The sequence below is a fragment of the Pseudophryne corroboree genome, chromosome 2, assembly GCF_028390025.1.
Source record: "Pseudophryne corroboree isolate aPseCor3 chromosome 2, aPseCor3.hap2, whole genome shotgun sequence".
Classification (NCBI taxonomy): Eukaryota; Metazoa; Chordata; class Amphibia; order Anura; family Myobatrachidae; genus Pseudophryne; species Pseudophryne corroboree.
Window position 1 is genome coordinate 570,280,893 of NC_086445.1, and position 18,070 is coordinate 570,298,962.

The following is an 18,070-nucleotide window of genomic DNA, read 5'->3' on the forward strand; positions in this document are numbered from 1 at the left end:
GGTTTAAAAACCATAAACATGTGCAAAGGTTTCTGTGGCTCGTTCCTGGGTGGCCCATAACGGACCTGAAGTCAACTCCTGGATATCTCTGGTGAAACGTTTGTATTTATTTCTAGGAAAGCAGCGGAAAAAAGTCTACAAGATTTCGGACAGATGGCTCGCCTTTCCCTATGGATAGGGTGCCCACATATCTATCGCTTGATCTAGATTATCTAAAGGGGGTACACACGGAGAGATCAGTGTTTAAAATCTAATCAATCTGACTACATTGCTTAGATTTTAAGCACGGATCTGTTGTGCGTATGCCCCCCCCAGCGATAGCGATGCACGGCCCGCTGTGTGCAGTGAGCGGCCCCCTGTTGTCGTCCCCCCTCGCTCAGCACATCATGCTGTGCTGAGCGTGGGGAGAGATGTGTGCTGAGCAGTCTGTGTTAAGATCGCTCAGCACACATCTCTCCCGTCAGTACTGGCCTTTAGAGTGTGCACTCATCGCAAGTAAGTGAATTGAACAATATGCATGTTCGAGTCAATCTTGAAATATTCATTATCCATAGTTCATATATGAAAATTCTATTTGAGATTCTATTTGGGATTTCTTTTATAGTTGCTTATTAACCAAGTATTTAAAAACAAAATAAATAAATATCTATCTATCTCTCCATTCTTCATCAAATGTGATTGTTTTCAGTGTTTTTTTTTATTGCTAAACTGATGTTTATACGTTTAATGATATTAGGTGTTTGTCTGTACTGTACAATGTTGTACTGTATATATGTTTTCCTTTTAAAAACACATTAAAAATCATGGATTAAAAAAAACAAACAATAAACATAAAAATGTATATAGTCATAAGATAACTTTGTTTCTCCAAAATTGCAGCATCATTCTAAACATTAGTTTTCTATTTCTAAGGACCGTAAGGGTTCTGCAGGTTTTATGTGCAGCTATACAGTATCGCAGAGGAGAATAATGCCACTAAAGAGCCCTTGTACTGTACAGTCTCCTTGCAGTGGATACATTTTCAATCACATACATAAGCTTCAACTGATCTATAGGACATTTACATTCCTTTATCACTTGATGCGAGGAAGGAAATGGAAGGGATAAGAAAAAAAAAACTAAAGAAAAACCAGAATAAACTACTCTGCACCACACGTAGCCGACTGGAACAGAGGACAACCCAACTATAGCACCAAATACAATGGATGTAGCAAAAGCAAAACAAATGCTGAATTACATCTTATTTCTCACTGATTCCAAGATAAAACTTTGCACACAACATGCTGCAAATAAGACTTAAAATAATTCTACAAACATACACTACTAACAAGTATATACTGTATGAAAACACAAACTTAACATGTACAGTAATTACAAAAGGGAAGGGGCAAAGTAATTTGTAAATATAGCACCTCATCACATCTAAATAGTACATAAGTAATTGAATGAATAGACAGTATATCAAAAGGCCTAAATATCTTACCTCTTCTTGGATTTCATTTGATTCAAGTTAGTATTACCATCAGAGCAAACTCAAGCACCTGAGAAGTGGGCTGCTGTCAAGATCTAACTAAAGCTACAAGCCTGAACACCGCTGATCCAAAATACTTTTCCTACAGTGCCCAGGAGAAGATAATATTTCCACCAAGAGCTACTAAAATGTTAGCAGTGCAGTTAAGTGAGAAGAAACTAGGAGTAAAATGCAGAGAATTTCAGCACCTCCTGGTGCCAAAATGTTTGTTTGCTATTGGCAAAGAGGAGATACTGCCACAGAATGACTAACGTGTGTCACACAATACAGATATGAGGTGCTGCTTTGCTTAGAAGCTCAAGTACTAAGTTCAGATACCACATGGGACAGAGACGATCAATTTAAACCACTTGTCATAAATGGTTTGAGGGAACAGAGCCTCCGCCTCTAAGATTCAATTATACTCACAAGTGTCTCATCAGGAATTTCACTTATATCCCATGTGAACCATAGGAAAATTAACCTCTTAAGATCAAGATTCAGGTACACAAATTGATAGCATCTGGCATGAGAAAAACAAACAATACTTTATATAAAAAACAAAAAAAAGAGGACTACGCTATATACTGCTTCTACTATAAACAATACCGTTCTAAAATAACGTACTATACAAGAAACGTATTAACATTCAAAAATGCCACTAAAATAGATGGATGATTTGTGTAGCTTTCTATTGCTGCAAATTCACACATCCATATACTGCAATACCACAATCCACTACCAGACACATGGTTGTCAAGAAAACAGTAGCGATAATTCCCATTGAAAAGCACAAACTACACCACATTTATTTTCATACATGCAACCGAGAATATCCTCATCCTGGTGTGCTAAGCCTATGGCAAGAGAATATAGATATGCCCTCTGTAATACCCTTTTCAGACAGAAATGTCTGAAAATCCCAGCTTTTACCCAGCATTTAAGTGCCGGTCTTTTTGCCAGTCCCTGCATGACCCCCTTTTTCACACAGACAAGCAAATTACCGGTTCAAGAATTTCTACCCAGTAATTTGCGGATCAACACGGGTATTTCTTCTGTGTGACAAGGTCAAAAAATCTTGCGTCTCCGACCCTGGTAAACGCCTAGGTCGAAGTCCCAGGAATTTCCACCAGAGTTAACCCTTTCACACAGAAAAAAGACACGTTAATCGGCAAATTACCAGGTACAACATCTTTACCCAGTAATTTGACTTTGTATGAAAGGAGTATCAACGTCAGTGACACCACTTGCAAAAGCAGCAACTGAAATCCTAGTGCAATGCCCCAAACAGATCAAATCTGTAAGACAAGCTCTATGGGGGTGGGTGGGTGGGGTAATTCAAAGGTTATTTTCGCAGCCAAGACTGGATGGTACCCAATAGCAGCAATTCTATTGCTCTGCTGTTCAGGCGCCCATTAGCCACAGGGGACACGTTTTTTTCTTGCAGCGTCCTGAGGCACGATAAAAAGTGTGGAAACCCTGCACTTTGGGCATCCAAACAGTAGATTGGACGCCTAAAGCAGGACTTTAGACCAGTTTACTAGTTTTATGCGGCCAAACCCTGTCTATTTGGGCACAATACGTGCGATGTACTTATACGCCCAAACAATTGAATTGTGACAATTGTTAAGGTTTCAAAACATACATACACATAAAAAAAATGTAGATAACGTCCGGCACTCACCCAACAGAAATAATTTGCAGAGATTCCACTCCCATGGGGAAATATATAGAACGTGTTGTGGATGGCACTCCAGGACTGCAAAACCAATAAAAAACACAGACACGGCCCAGCAGATACAGCCAACGATTCAGAGCGTTAGCTTTATTTATCAAGATATCTTGATAAAAGAGCCATCGCTCTGAAACGTTTACAATCTGTTGGCCCTGCATTTTTTATTGGCATTGCAGTGCCATCTACCACACTATAAAATTATATATATATATATATATATATATATATATATATATATACACACACACACACACACATATATATATATGCACATATATATATATATATATATATATATATGCACATATATATATACACATATATATATATATATATATATATATATATATACACACACACACACATATATATATATATATATACACACACACACACACACACACATATATATACACATATATACACATACATATACACATTATATATATATATATATATATATATATATATATATATATACATATACACACACACATACATACACATACACACATAATTTCATGGCAGATAAGAACCACTTGGCCCATCTAGTCTGCCCAAAACCATACCTCCAAACATTACCCTCTCCGGGAGGGACACAATGCTCTGCTCCTGGACTTTCCCCTTAATCTAGGATTGCCATCACCTGTGCTGAAACACCTTTCTTAGCCATTAACTTGTTTAAAACAGGTGAGGGCAATCATAAATTAAGCAAAAAGTCAAGCAGAGCATTGCGTCCTTCCTGGAGAGGGTCCTGTTGGGAGGTATGCCTAAACAGATGTGTGTGCTGTCATCTACACACCAGAGGCAATGCCATTGACCTACCAGTATATTTTTGGAGTTTGGGAGTAAACCCATGCAAACATCTGGGGTGGGGGAGATATACAAACTCAGAGTTTTTAGGGCCATAGTGGGAAATAAACAGATGACCTACTGCTAACAATTGCACCATCCATAATATTCTCTCCCTCCATACTTGCGTGGGTTTCCTCCAGGTATTATTATTATTATTATTATTATCATTTATTATTATTATATCATTATAGGTACTCCGGTTTCCACCCACATACCAAAAGTAGACTGGTATGTTAACTGGCTCCCAATATAAAATTAACCCTAGTGTGTAACTGTGTGCATGTACATGTGTTTAGGGCAGACTAGATGGACCCTGTGGTTCTATCCAGGGGTGACACAGCAGGCAGGCAGAGGTGACCCAGGTCCCTTTACGAACAAAAATGTACATAGATGGATGTGATATGTTGACAGTTATCTTAGCCCAACCCTAACTGCAGCCTAACCTCACATGTCAACATAATCAGTGTAGACATTATGAACGTCAACGTTTTGTACATGCGGACACTCAGTCCAAGTTGACATTCTGGGCGGAATTCAATTCTTTTCACCCCATTCCACACCTGTTCTGTTTCTGCTGACGGGCGTGGTATAATCATTTCAGATCGCTACCCCCACGGTAGCAAGGGCACCCAACCCATTATGCCGCTAACCATGATTACTATGGGCGCGATATGCGCCATAACGAGGATCACTTCAGAGAAGAGATTGGGTGTGATATATCATTTTAATACTGCCCTCTGACTACATCCCATATTTACAGTCTTTTTTTCACTCTGATTTACATATGCTGAAAACTACATATGTGGATATTATATTTGAGGGTTAAAGGAGGAGGATATTATATTTGAGGGTTAAGATTCCTGTGATCTTCCTCCAACGCGCATTTTGTGACCTTTTAAATGGTCCGTTCTCAAACAGGAAAGAACTTTTATTCACTGTGCTCAGTCATGAACAGCAACAGCTTCATCACCATCACACGTAGAAATACTGTACTTAAGAAACACTTGTAACTTAATGCTGATTTTGCAGTAGCCATTATTTTAATTAAACCCCTTGTTATCAGTTTACTACTTTCATTACTAACCAAAGCTATTTGCAGGATATGAAAACCTAACAGTGACTAGACCTAGTGAAGTAATATTTGTAACCATGTGTCCTATGATTCAGTTAATGAGCATTTAATGTATTTGTGTTTATATATTTTAACATTTTTAATTTTTTCATTAATATTCAACGTTAGAGAAGACGCCAGCTGTATACCCTGAATTCATCAGGACAAATGTCAGCTTTAACCAGCTGAACATAACTTAAAATTATTTACTTTTGACAATTATAGCCCAAACACTTATTTAAATGAAAGCTAAAAGACTCTCATACATCTATTCCCTGACCCAACAGGAACCAACTATCCATGGCCATCAATCAGCGAACCGTGGGGGAATTTCTTCATTTAAAAATCTATGATTTGTCGATTCAGGAACTGGTAATCAGGATATTTAAACTCTCCGACTGCTGGGCTGGGAATATTGCCGCAATTTCTCGGTAATGTATGGCGCACTAACTCCTACAAAGTTTAAACGACTATCTTCTGAAAGAGTCTTACAAGTTTATGTTCAATAAATTGATAACTTTGAAACATCTGCCACTTTAAATCGTAACAGCTAGAGTTAAAGCACCTACATCATTATTATAGAACACTGATTGCAAACTTTCTAAAACTAACAAAACAAGGTTATAGGTAAAGCAGAACAGGTGTGCATTTATGGTTACACAGATGGAGCCACCTTTATCTTGGCCTTTAATAGGATTAACTGAGCCAGGGCAGTCGGACTTAATCCCCTGCTGTATTGTTCTCTGTATTGGATTGCAGCCTAGAACAATAGATTAAGGTCTTATTTTAACCATGGTGTGACTAGGCGCAGCAAACTAGCCAAGAAGTGTGGACCCATCTGTACAATAAACCAAGCGCACCAATATTTACGTAGAGTTTAATGCGCACTGTGAGAGCTAGTGTCTAATCTCTGTTCTTATGAGGGAAGAGAGCTTTAGAACCACCACACAGAAGTAGTTAGGTCAAAAAACATACTTCTTCATGTACAGAGTTAAACATTCAGTCTGCATACTGGACCTCCGCTAATAAAAAAAAAATAGCCACGGAATAAATTCATTATTTTGTGTTTGCACCATACTAGTGTGATGTACATGAAAGTACCTGAGTTCTGTTGGCAAGTCTGAATCTTACCTGTGTCTGCGCTTTCTTGGATGCGAAAGAGACCTTGATCGTGAACGTGACTTAGAGAATGAACGAGATCTTGAGCGAGATACGGAACGGGATGATCCGGATCTGGACTTTGACTTGTTTTTAGACATTTTTTCTAAAACGGACAGTCCTTTTGTAGTAACCTAAATGCAAATGATAAAAGAACAGCCGTAATTAAACACAACGAAGAGTACCATTTCAAAATAATATTTAAATAAACATGTTAATATTTGTTTATGTGACGTACCTAAGTAAACAAAATAAATAGAAACTATATTTTTGGCTTGTGCAAAATAATCAGTTTTATACAAGACAAGTTAAAACAGTTAAATATGGAAATGCCAATATCTACCTGAAAGCTCAATTACTGTGCTCCCTGGTAACCAGAACTGTATGCTTGTGCTGTATCTTGTAAGTTCCAGTAGTTTTATAGATAAACAGAGTAACATGGCTAAACACTGAATTTAGTTCATCAATTTTCCCATCTGTCACTATGCACACAGATTAGTTTGCTACTGAACAATTAACAGCTGAATCTAGTCAGATTACACAGACCTTTTGAGCGACCACTTTATAACCAGTGTTTCATGAAATATTTACAAACTGTCACCTGTTGACCTAAGCTGGACTAATCTTGGGTTACGTACACTGTAAGCGATCATGAGAGCACAGCTGTACCAGACAAATCTTACTAGTCAACACTTAAGGAGTAAACTCTCATATATGCTGCTGCAAACTGTAAGAATTTTCCAAACATAGTTTAATAAATTGAACAAGAAATTAATTTCCATCAGATTTGTGAAAGTCTATATTTTTTTCATAAGAAAACTGTAACCCAGTCATCTGTAATTCATTTTTGTATTTATTATACTTTGCGGCCAACGTCACAGCAAACATGTGTCGCTTCTGAATACTTGTGGAAATCACTACTGAAAACAGAAACATGTTTCAAAACCAGTACCTATAGTTTCTCTCCTGAAACTGGGGCTGTATTTCAATCACTAGTATACACACACATTGGTGTGCTTTGTCCACATCAGCTCCAATGGAGTACTTTGGATGCCTAAATCATTAATTCTGATTGTTTTAGTGTATTCCCTGGTCATTTGGTAGCATCTGTCTATACTTAAGTTTCTATGTAACACCTGTTCTAATAAAATAAAATATAAAACTATTATGGTACAAACAAGAGCTGGCCACTAATGGCTACAAAATGCTGCTGTAATGGAACATTAGATACGGCAACTGTATGCCCGCATTTTATAAGTAAACCAAACCTCAACTCCCTACTATAAAACACAGTAAGATTATTTCATGTGTTTCTAGAAGTGTTTCAAAATATTAACCATCTGTACAGAGTTAATGGAAATAGACAATAGTCCGTACTAAAATGATAGAATTTGTGGGGCTCCCAATTATCGCTTTATGTTTAATGTCCAAAAACAGTGTCAGCCTATAGCCTGTAAACCAGTGGCTCTAAAACTGGGTGCCGTGGCACCCTGGGGTGCCTTGGGACACTTGCAGGGTGGCTTTGATTGGTGGTCTAGGACCAATTCAAATTATTTATGGTTAATGTAGTATGCAAAACCAGTGCTGGTGGCTGCCAATCATGAAATATGTGGACATACAGAAGCAAATCCTGTGACTCATCACACAACTGAACCTAAGGATAACATATAAACAATTTACTTAATTTAATATTTCTTCCTTAATTTCTCACTAAGAAACTTTTGACCAAGGGGTGCCAGGAAAACAATACTGGAACTTTAGGGCACCATGATTCAAAAAAGTTTGGGGACCACTGCTGTAAACCATTTTGTAATGCACATAGAGAACATTCTAAGACTATAGATTAAAATGCACATTTTCTTTCGATTTACATAATTAAACTTTACATCGAAAAATGTATTTGATGGCTGGAAAAAAAAAATATTAAGCAGAAAAGAACATTTATTTTGACAGATTAATAAAGGATTCAGGATCCAATCAGGGGAGAACAAACAGCAAGATCTACACCCCAACTGTTCGTACCTGGCTGCTCATATGTATCCAGATACACAACTATTCAGCAACCCTTTACTGTTTACTATTAACACTTAAGCAGCTATTTCCAGCTTAGTTTACAGGATTCTGTTGCTCCCTAGAGCTTAGCTGGCAAGCAAGAAACAGCAGGTGAAAGACTGAAACATGTTTATTGCTTGGATACCCATGAGAAACTGGCACACACCTGGGGACAAGGTTGAACAAACAGCCTGAGGGACAAATGGATCTTTGGATCACTTCCAAAGTAAAAATGTGTCATTCTACCCAAAAGGTACAAGAACGAACTGTCAAGTGCAAATGTAACATTACATGGCAGTTACAGGGTTAATCCATTTCTCCAACACATTTATAATGCAAATCCTCTTATTTCTGCAAATGGAACAGAGGGGGGTGGGGGGGGGGGGGGGGGGGGGAGGGTAGTACTACACTGCAGGAAAGCTATGAAGAATGTGGGATATTTAAACAATTTGGGGGAATTCACTTGTTTTTTGTGGCAGCAGCTCCAGTCTTAGGTGACGGGAGTTGTTTTTTTATTACACTTTTTATTGAGGCAAAGACAGTTGACAAATTTGCAAGACAAACATGAACCAAGCATAAATGATCAACACACACATTGATAAATATATATATAAAACAAATCATAGCGCACTTTCATAGGCACCAGTTCTATAGATAAGGCATCAGATTATGAATGCAAAAGAGCAGGTCAGAAGAAAAAAAAAAACCCAGTTTAAACAAAAAATAAAAACCATAAACATTTTTTTTTTGTATGAATGTTTATGAAAAATATAATGAATCCTGCTTAATGTATTAAATACTGTGAAACCATGCTACATATTAGAGACCTTGATCAACCATGTTTTACTGCTTTCTAACCTGAACAATACAAAATTTGGTTTTGATTTTAAATCTTTCAATACAACCAGTTTTTTTTTTTTTTTTTACTGTTCATCATGCCTTTTACATCTCAAAATGCCCTAATACCAGAGTCCTCCTTTCTCTTTGTTGTTTGACTATACATCTAAATATATGTAGTTAGATTAAATCTATTCAAAATACAAAGCACACTTAATATAGATTAAATTAAATATAAGCACTTTTCAGAGAAACACCCAGAGAAAGTATTAGCACTGTGCATGCCACTGGCATTCAGCATTTTGAATAAAAAACTTTTTTTTGGTATGATAGGCTTTTAAAGTCACAGCATAATAACAACAACAACAACAACAACAACATGTAGATAACACCCCCCCCCCCCCCAAGAAAAACAAATGTTAAAAGCGCACTGGGGTGTAGGGCATGTACTATATGGGGCAGGTTCAATTGTTGGTCTCACCAGCTGTTACTAGATGGTGCCCAATGGAGCAATTCAATTGTTGCTCCGTTCGAGCGCACATGCAGCCAGAGAGATACACATTTCATCTCACAGCCTCCTGAGGTGCGAGCTGAAATGTGCATAAACACCGTGGTTTGGGACTGTTTGAGTGCCTAAACCTGTACATTAGATGGGTTTAGCCTGGGGCAACAACGGAATAGGTCCCTATATGGGCGTTCAGATAGGTGTCGGGAACAGTTTATGCCACTGGCATCCATCACTTATAGACGTCGCTCCCAAAATGTAGAGCTTAGCTGCATAAAGCAGATTCTAAAGGCAGTTAAGACACCGAAAAGCAGGGAAAAATCCAGATAAGGCACCCAAAAGCGCTACTTTGGGCGTATTTCTGCTCGCACCTAGGGATTGTGCGAGCAGAAAATCACAAAAAGTGATGGCCTAGCTGCACAAACAAGTGAAAAGCTGCAGTCAGTCATTTTAAATGGGAGCTGTTGCACAATAAAACGTCTTTCTAGCGCAACTGAGCATTTCAGTTTAAAAAAAAAAAAAAAAGTGTTCACTGGAAAAAAGAACGTGTAAATAAATCAAATTACAAATCTGTAAAATAAAATAAAATACTGTAGTCAGCACACATAACACACTGGAAATTCAATTGTTTTGCGCGCCTGATCTCCCGAAAGGAGTATGTTTTTTCCCACAAATACTATGTTGTCACGGAAAATATAAAGGAAGTTAACATTTAAATGGGCAGAGCACACATTTATAATCTTTTCTTCCAAGTAATGAGGTGTTTGCGATTATGAATACGATTTATATGAGTTTTATGGTCATGGGAATAGCTGCTGTTCTTTTACGTTTACAGGACATAAATAATACAAAGTAAGCAAGATTACATAGGAACAATATACATATAAACATCAAACTATTACATTTAATTACAGAAATAAAGTTATCAAAATTTGAGATGTGCTTTATACTGTACATACTAGTGGTTAAAGAGTAACTTCTGTCATTTGTGAGTACACAACAACCACAGCAAAACAGAAAGTTTCAAATGACTGTCTGGGGAGGACTATTAACTGTACTAGGATAGAAAGAGCACAAACAGCTGGAGGGTACCTAGAATGAATGCACTAGTTTCAGTCTGACTGTCTTCACCAAAGAAGCGTAGAACGAGTTAAGGTAAAAACACACCCAGCAACTTACAATCCATAGAAGCAGGAGAGATGAGAGGTCCTCGCTGGCAGAACAAGAAAGGTCACATTTCCTTCCTGCTTTCCTCTACAAAACACTTTTGCAAATCTGCATGGTTTAAACTCCACCCAGCAATTTATTAAAGTGGTAAGACGGATTTTCGTTTTATCCTTATTGTTCATTAAAAGAAATTAAAATGAACACAGAAAAATCTGATATGATGTGGTTATTCCTGAAAAATAAAAGTGCTTGTTTGGAGTAATAAATGGGAAGAAAAGCTGGTTTGAGATATAAATTACTTGGAGACAATAGATTTGCTGAACAAGCACTAAATCTTGGAAAATCTTCTACTTCAGAAGTAGAACACCGTGAAACAAGCAAGTACCATGAAGATGAAAAGGTTTGCCTAGTCTACATAAAATATAATTCTTAATATTTGGGAATCACCAAAGTTATTCATGGATTCCTATAAATATTTTTTTTTAAACCGAATATAAACCCCCGCAAAAAAGCTTAGAAGCAGTTTATAAATGACAACAAATAAACCAAAAACCACAAGCTACAGACTTCTAATAAGCTGATAGTCCGATAAAAAGGGAGGGAAAAACAAACAAAGCAGCTGAACTTTGGAATGCAAGTCATTAATCATTCAGTTATGTGTGCTTTTATATCTATGGGAACTGAAACTTGACAAGAAAGCAGAACACCACGACTTTCACACACTGCACATACTGGTGCCAGAAATGCATTTGGCCATGGTGTACCGAAGGCAATACAGGGAACAAATGTTCCTAGGAGCTGCCTTACAGTGCTTCTAGCGTACAGACCATTTATAGTGGCAATATGTGCTCAAGGGAAAAGACACTGAAAGGTTTTGTGTAACAAATTTTTGCATCAAGCAGGCTGCAACAGGTGTGTATGTATATTATATAATTGTACAAAATATTCCTTCATTTTCCACACTCTGCAGCCATACGCATATATGGACATTAGCGTACAATGGCAAAGAATGAAACTTGCATCAACGTCTTCATCCAGCAGCCAGACTTTCCAATATCAGGAAGAGAACATCCACAGTACCTCTTTTTAAAACATTCAAAAGAGTTTGTTAACATTCAAATACATCTGCATAATGATACATAATGATTTTCAGCAAGACCGTTACAATGACGGGAGTTCAGTATATAAGGTTTCCATTGTACTTTAGGCCTGGTGGACCATTTACCATTCTTCATCTGTTCTTCAAAAATGTAATGATTTTAAAATAAGCTTTTATCATTGAGTGGCATTACACAGACACGTAGCAATAGTAATTGTGTTCAGAACATGCACACAACTAGAATCATTTAAAAGCAAGGTAATGCTTTTACTGAAATGTGCAGGTGTTTTCCAAAAGTCATTAGGTACCAAACTGCACTATAAAGCAAAAACAAATCTTAGCCAATATAAAAGTAAATTAACGCTTAATGTGTGCTAAACCTTCTTACCACTAATAGTTGTAAGATAACAGACTGGCTATATTTTAGGTTATAGGACTTTACAAATAAGTTAAAAAAATAAATAAAAAAATGTTAATTCTGGAGTCCTATTGTGCATTTCTGCTTCTAGGGGTTGAAACTGGGTAGTCTTGAAATTCAGCTCTGTAATCCATCGCTGGAAGGTATGAATGTATGCAATGGAGTCTATGCGCAGTATTTTTCACCATGGACGCTCTCACAGTTTCTGCCGTTCTCAGTAGCAGTACTCTGGGCTTGGAAATCCCCCAGTTACCAGTTAACATGCTTTTGGAAGTCAGAAGACTGCATTATGCAAAATGGCACAGAAAACAGGAAGTCCAATCCAAGTGTGTATAACCCAACATTATGGCACAACGAGAAAATGTGCGATCATTTGATTCTTATAAAAAAAAAAGTCAGTTAATTTTCATCAAGAATAAATACATAATTCCATATTGAAAGTCTCGCATGTAACACCAAATAGATTAAACAGTCCAGCTTTAATGTAGTCTCTCTTATGTAACTTCAAATATATTTGAAGGAGCAAATCTTCAAGGGATAATCATGAATGAAAAATAAAATATAGATTTTACTTAAGGAAAGTACTGCAAACATATGCTAGCATTTTCAGATATCTATGAATGGTATTCTAATGTCCCATGAACACTAATGTAATTCAAACTTTAATCACTCCTCTTGGCAGCAACATAAAGTTCCATGCTGCCCATACCCACATGGCAAGGTCCTGCATAATTTCCAGAAAAAAAACTTTTTTTGACATAATATATAAGAATTTCACAAGTATTGAAGTATCCTCATTAAATCGTGATACTGCATGAAAAATAATGTACAGAAGTGATAAACAAACTGAATGTAAGTGCACAAAACACCAAAAAACTATATTGTAGCATACAAATAAAAACAGGTCCCAGACAGTTCACTTAATTCAAATCAAGATTAAAGAGTCTCTTAGACATACCATTTTTACTTGCAGGTTTTAGGGGTACATTTACTAAGCAGTGATAAGAGTAGAGAAGTGAGCCAGTGGAGAAATTTCCCAATCAACCAATCAGCACTGAAGTAACATCTATGATTTGCATACTATAAAATTATACAGAGCTGCTGATTGGTTGATGGGGAAATTTCTCAGCTGGCTCACTTCTCCACTCTTATCACTGCTTAGTAAATAGTCACATCAGAATGAAACTATGCAGGTGATGCAAGAGTTTTTTGGGGCGGTGATAACCATTGTCCAACAGAGCAATTCAATTGTCCCATTAATTATCACGCTTGTGCAGTTTGGTCGCCCATGTGCTCAGGAGGCTGTGAGCATTATTTGTGTGCGCCATAGTGACAAAACATCTCATGGTAATGAATTGTGCAGGATAAATCCCGGGTACCTCAGCTACTATAGAAGTCATCCTGTATAGACTACACCACTTTTTGGATGTGTTCATTTCTGGTAATTGTTCTCACTGGGTTTGGTATGGTTGGCATATTGTGTATGTCATTTGTATTAGTATAGTTGGCATTATAGGACCTTTAGGTAGAGATGCACTAAATTAATTTCCACACACAAAGATATACACATGGGTCTGAGGAGGCTAATAAAAAAAATAAGAATTTACTTACCGATAATTCTATTTCTCATAGTCCGTAGTGGATGCTGGGACTCCGTCAGGACCATGGGGATTAGCGGGCTCCGCAGGAGACAGGGCACATCTAAAAAAAGCTTTTAGGTCACATGGTGCGTACTGGCTCCTCTCCCTATGACCCTCCTCCAAGCCTCAGGTACTGTGCCCGGACGAGCGTACACAATAAGGAAGGATCTTGAATCCCGGGTAAGACTCATACCAGCCACACCAATCACACCGTACAACTTGTGATCTGAACCCAGTTAACAGTATGATAACACAAACGAAGTAGCCTCTGAACAGATGGCTCACAACAACAGTAATAACCCGATTTTTGTAACAATAACTATGTACAAGCATTGCAGACAATCCGCACTTGGGATGGGCGCCCAGCATCCACTACGGACTATGAGAAATAGAATTATCGGTAAGTAAATTCTTATTTTCTCTAACGTCCTAGTGGATGCTGGGACTCCGTCAGGACCATGGGGATTATACCAAAGCTCCCAAACGGGCGGGAGAGTGCGGATGACTCTGCAGCACCGAATGAGAGAACTCCAGGTCCTCTTTAGCCAGAGTATCAAATTTGTAAAATTTTACAAACGTGTTCTCCCCTGACCACGTAGCTGCTCGGCAAAGTTGTAATGCCGAGACTCCTCGGGCAGCCGCCCAGGATGAGCCCACTTTCCTTGTGGAATGGGCCTTTACAGATTTAGGCTGTGGCAGGCCTGCCACAGAATGTGCAAGTTGGATTGTACTACATATCCAACGTGCAATCGTCTGTTTAGACGCAGGAGCACCCAACTTGTTGGGTGCATACAATGTAAACAACGAGTCAGATTTTCTGACTCCAGCTGTCCTTGAAATATATATTTTTAATGCTCTGACAACGTCCAGTAACTTGGAGTCCTCCAAGTCGCTAGTAGCCGCAGGCACCACAATAGGCTGGTTCAAGTGAAATGCCGAAACCACCTTAGGGAGAAATTGAGGACGTGTCCTCAATTCTGCCCTGTCCGAATGGAATATCAGATATGGGCTTTTGTATGACAAAGCTGCCAACTCCGAAACTCTCCTGGCTGAAGCCAGGGCCAACAGCATGGTTACCTTCCATGTAAGGTATTTTAAATCTACCGATTTTAAAGGCTCAAACCAATGAGATTTGAGAAATTTTAGAACCACGTTCAAATCCCACGGTGCCACTGGAGGCACTATTGGGGGTTGTATATGTAGTACACCTTTGACAAAAGTTTGTACTTCAGGCACTGACGCCAATTCCTTCTGGAAGAAAATTGATAAGGCCGAAATTTGAACTTTAATGGACCCCAATTTGAGGCCCATAGACAATCCTGCTTGCAGGAAATGTAAGAATCGACCCAATTGAAATTCTTCCGTTGGAGCCTTCTTGGCCTCACACCACGCAACATATTTTCTCCAAATGCGGTGATAATGTTGTGCGGTCACTTCTTTCCTGGCTTTAATTAAAGTAGGAATAACATCCTCAGGAATGCCCTTCTCTTTTAGAATCCGGCGTTCAACCGCCATGCCGTCAAACGCAGCCGCGGTAAGTCTTGGAACATACAAGGTCCCTGCTGAAGCAGATCCCTTCTTAGAGGTAGAGGCCACGGATCCTCCGTGAGCATCTCTTGAAGTTCCGGATACCAAGTTCTTCTTGGCCAGTCCGGAGCTACCAGTATTGTTCTTACTCCTCTTTTCCGTATAATTCTCAGTACCTTTGGTATGAGAGGCAGAGGAGGGAACACATACACTGACTGGTACACCCATGGTGTTACCAGAGCGTCCACAGCTATTGCCTGAGGGTCTCTTGACCTGGCGCAATACCTGTCCAATTTTTTGTTGAGGCGAGACGCCATCATGTCCACCTTTGGTTTTTCCCAACGGTTCACAATCATGTGGAAAACTTCTGGATGAAGTCCCCACTCTCCCGGGTGAAGGTCGTGTCTGCTGAGGAAATCTGCTTCCCAGTTGTCCACTCCCGGGATGAACACTGCTGACAGTGCTACGACATGATTCTCCGCCCAGCGCAGAATCCTTGCAGCTTCTGCCATTGCACTCCTGCTTCTCGTGCCGCCTTGTCTGTTTACGTGGGCGACTGCCGTGATGTTGTCGGACTGGATCAACACCGGCTGACCCTGAAGCAGCGATTTTGCCAGGCTTAGAGCATTGTAGATCGCTCTTAGCTCCAGTATATTTATGTGAAGAGACGTCTCCAGGTTTGACCACACGCCCTGGAAGTTTCTTCCCTTTGTGACTGCTCCCCAACCTCGTAGGCTGGCATCCGTAGTCACCAGGACCCAGTCCTGTATGCCGAATCTGCGGCCCACTAACAGATGGGCAGTCTGCAACCACCACAGGAGAGACAACCTTGTTCTCGGTGACAGTGTTATCCGCTGATGCATGTGCAGATGCGATCCGGACCATTTGTCCAGCAGATCCCACTGAAATGTTCGTGCATGGAATCTGCCGAATGGAATAGCTTCGTACGAAGCCACCATCTTTCCCAGGACTCTTGTGCATTGATGTACTGACACAGTTCCTGGTTTTAGGAGGTTCTTGACAAGTTCGGATAACTCCCTTGCTTTCTCTTCCGGGAGAAATACCTTTTTCTGAACCGTGTCCAGAATCATGCCCAGGAACAGCAGATGTGTTGTCGGGGTCAATTGAGATTTTGGAAGATTTAGAATCCACCCGTGTTGCTGAAGCACTACTTGTGTTAGCGCTACACCGACTTCCAGCTGTTCTCTGGACTTTGCCCTTATCAGGAGATCGTCCAAGTAAGGGATAATTAATACGCCTTTTCTTCGTAGAAGAACCATCATTTCGGTCATTACCTTGGTAAAGACCCGAGGGGCCGTGGACAACCCAAACGGCAGCGTTTGAAACTGATAATGACAGTCTTGTATCACGAACCTGAGATACCCTTGGTGTGAGGGGTAAATCGGGACATGTAGATAAGCATCTTTTATGTCCAAGGACACCATGAAGTCTCCTTCTTCCAGATTCGCTATCACTGCTCTGAGTGACTCCATCTTGAACTTGAATTTCTTTATGTACAGGTTCAAGGATTTCAGATTTAGAATAGGCCTTACCGAACCGTCCGGTTTCGGTACCACAAATAGTGTGGAATAATACCCCTTTCCCTGTTGTAGGAGGGGTACCTTGACTATCACCTGCTGAGAATACAGCTTGTGAATGGCTTCCAAAACCGACGTCCTTTCTGAGGGAGACGTTGGTAAAGCAGACTTTAGGAACCGGCGAGGGGGAGACCTTTCGAACTCCAGCATGTAACCCTGAGATACTATCTGCAGGACCCACGGGTCCACTTGTGAGTGAACCCATTGATTGCTGAAAATCTTGAGTCGACCCCCCACCGTTCCTGAGTCCGCTTGTAAAGCCCCAGCGTCATGCTGATGGCTTTGTAGAAGCCGGGGCGGGCTTCTGTTCCTGGGCAGGGGCTGCTTGCTGCCCTTTCTTACCCTTTCCTCTGCCTCGCGGCAGATAAGACTGTCCTTTTGGTCGCTTTTTATAGGAGCGAAAGGACTGCGGCTGAAAAGACGGTGTCTTTTTCTGTTGGGAGGGGGTCTGAGGTAAAAAAGTGGATTTGCCGGCAGTTGCCGTGGCCACCAGGTCCGAAAGACCGACCCCAAACAATTCCTCTCCTTTATATGGCAATACTTCCATATGCCTCTTGGAATCCGCATCACCTGACCACTGTCGCGTCCATAAACTTCTTCTGGCAGATATGGACATCGCGCTTACTCTTGATGCTAGAGTACAAACATCCCTCTGAGCATCTCGCATATAAAGGAAAGCATCCTTTAATTGCTCTAGAGTCAATAAAATACTGTCCCTATCCAAGGTATCAATATTTTCAGTCAGAGAATCCAACCACACTACCCCAGCACTGCACATCCAGGCTGAGGCTATTGCCGGTCGCAGTATAACACCAGTATGTGTGTATATACTCTTCAGTGTAGTTTCCAGCCTCCTAT

The 18,070-nt window shown here is 39.7% G+C and overlaps 1 protein-coding gene across 6 annotated transcripts in view; it reads right to left on the reverse strand.

Annotated features, from left to right (window-relative positions):
• THRAP3 (thyroid hormone receptor associated protein 3) overlaps positions 1 to 18,070 on the reverse strand; it is a 171,361-nt gene that overhangs the window by 67,199 nt on the left and 86,092 nt on the right. For 4 of the 6 annotated variants that reach the window (XM_063954402.1, XM_063954400.1, XM_063954399.1 and 1 more), the window contains one exon: positions 6,343 to 6,503. In XM_063954402.1, the coding sequence (XP_063810472.1) occupies positions 6,343 to 6,470 (128 nt within the window). In that variant the 5' untranslated portion in view covers positions 6,471 to 6,503. Of the gene's footprint in view, positions 1 to 1,483; positions 1,668 to 6,342; positions 6,504 to 10,942; positions 11,045 to 18,070 lie in introns of those variants that run through there. The other 2 variants (XM_063954401.1, XM_063954403.1) reach the window with 2 other exon arrangements.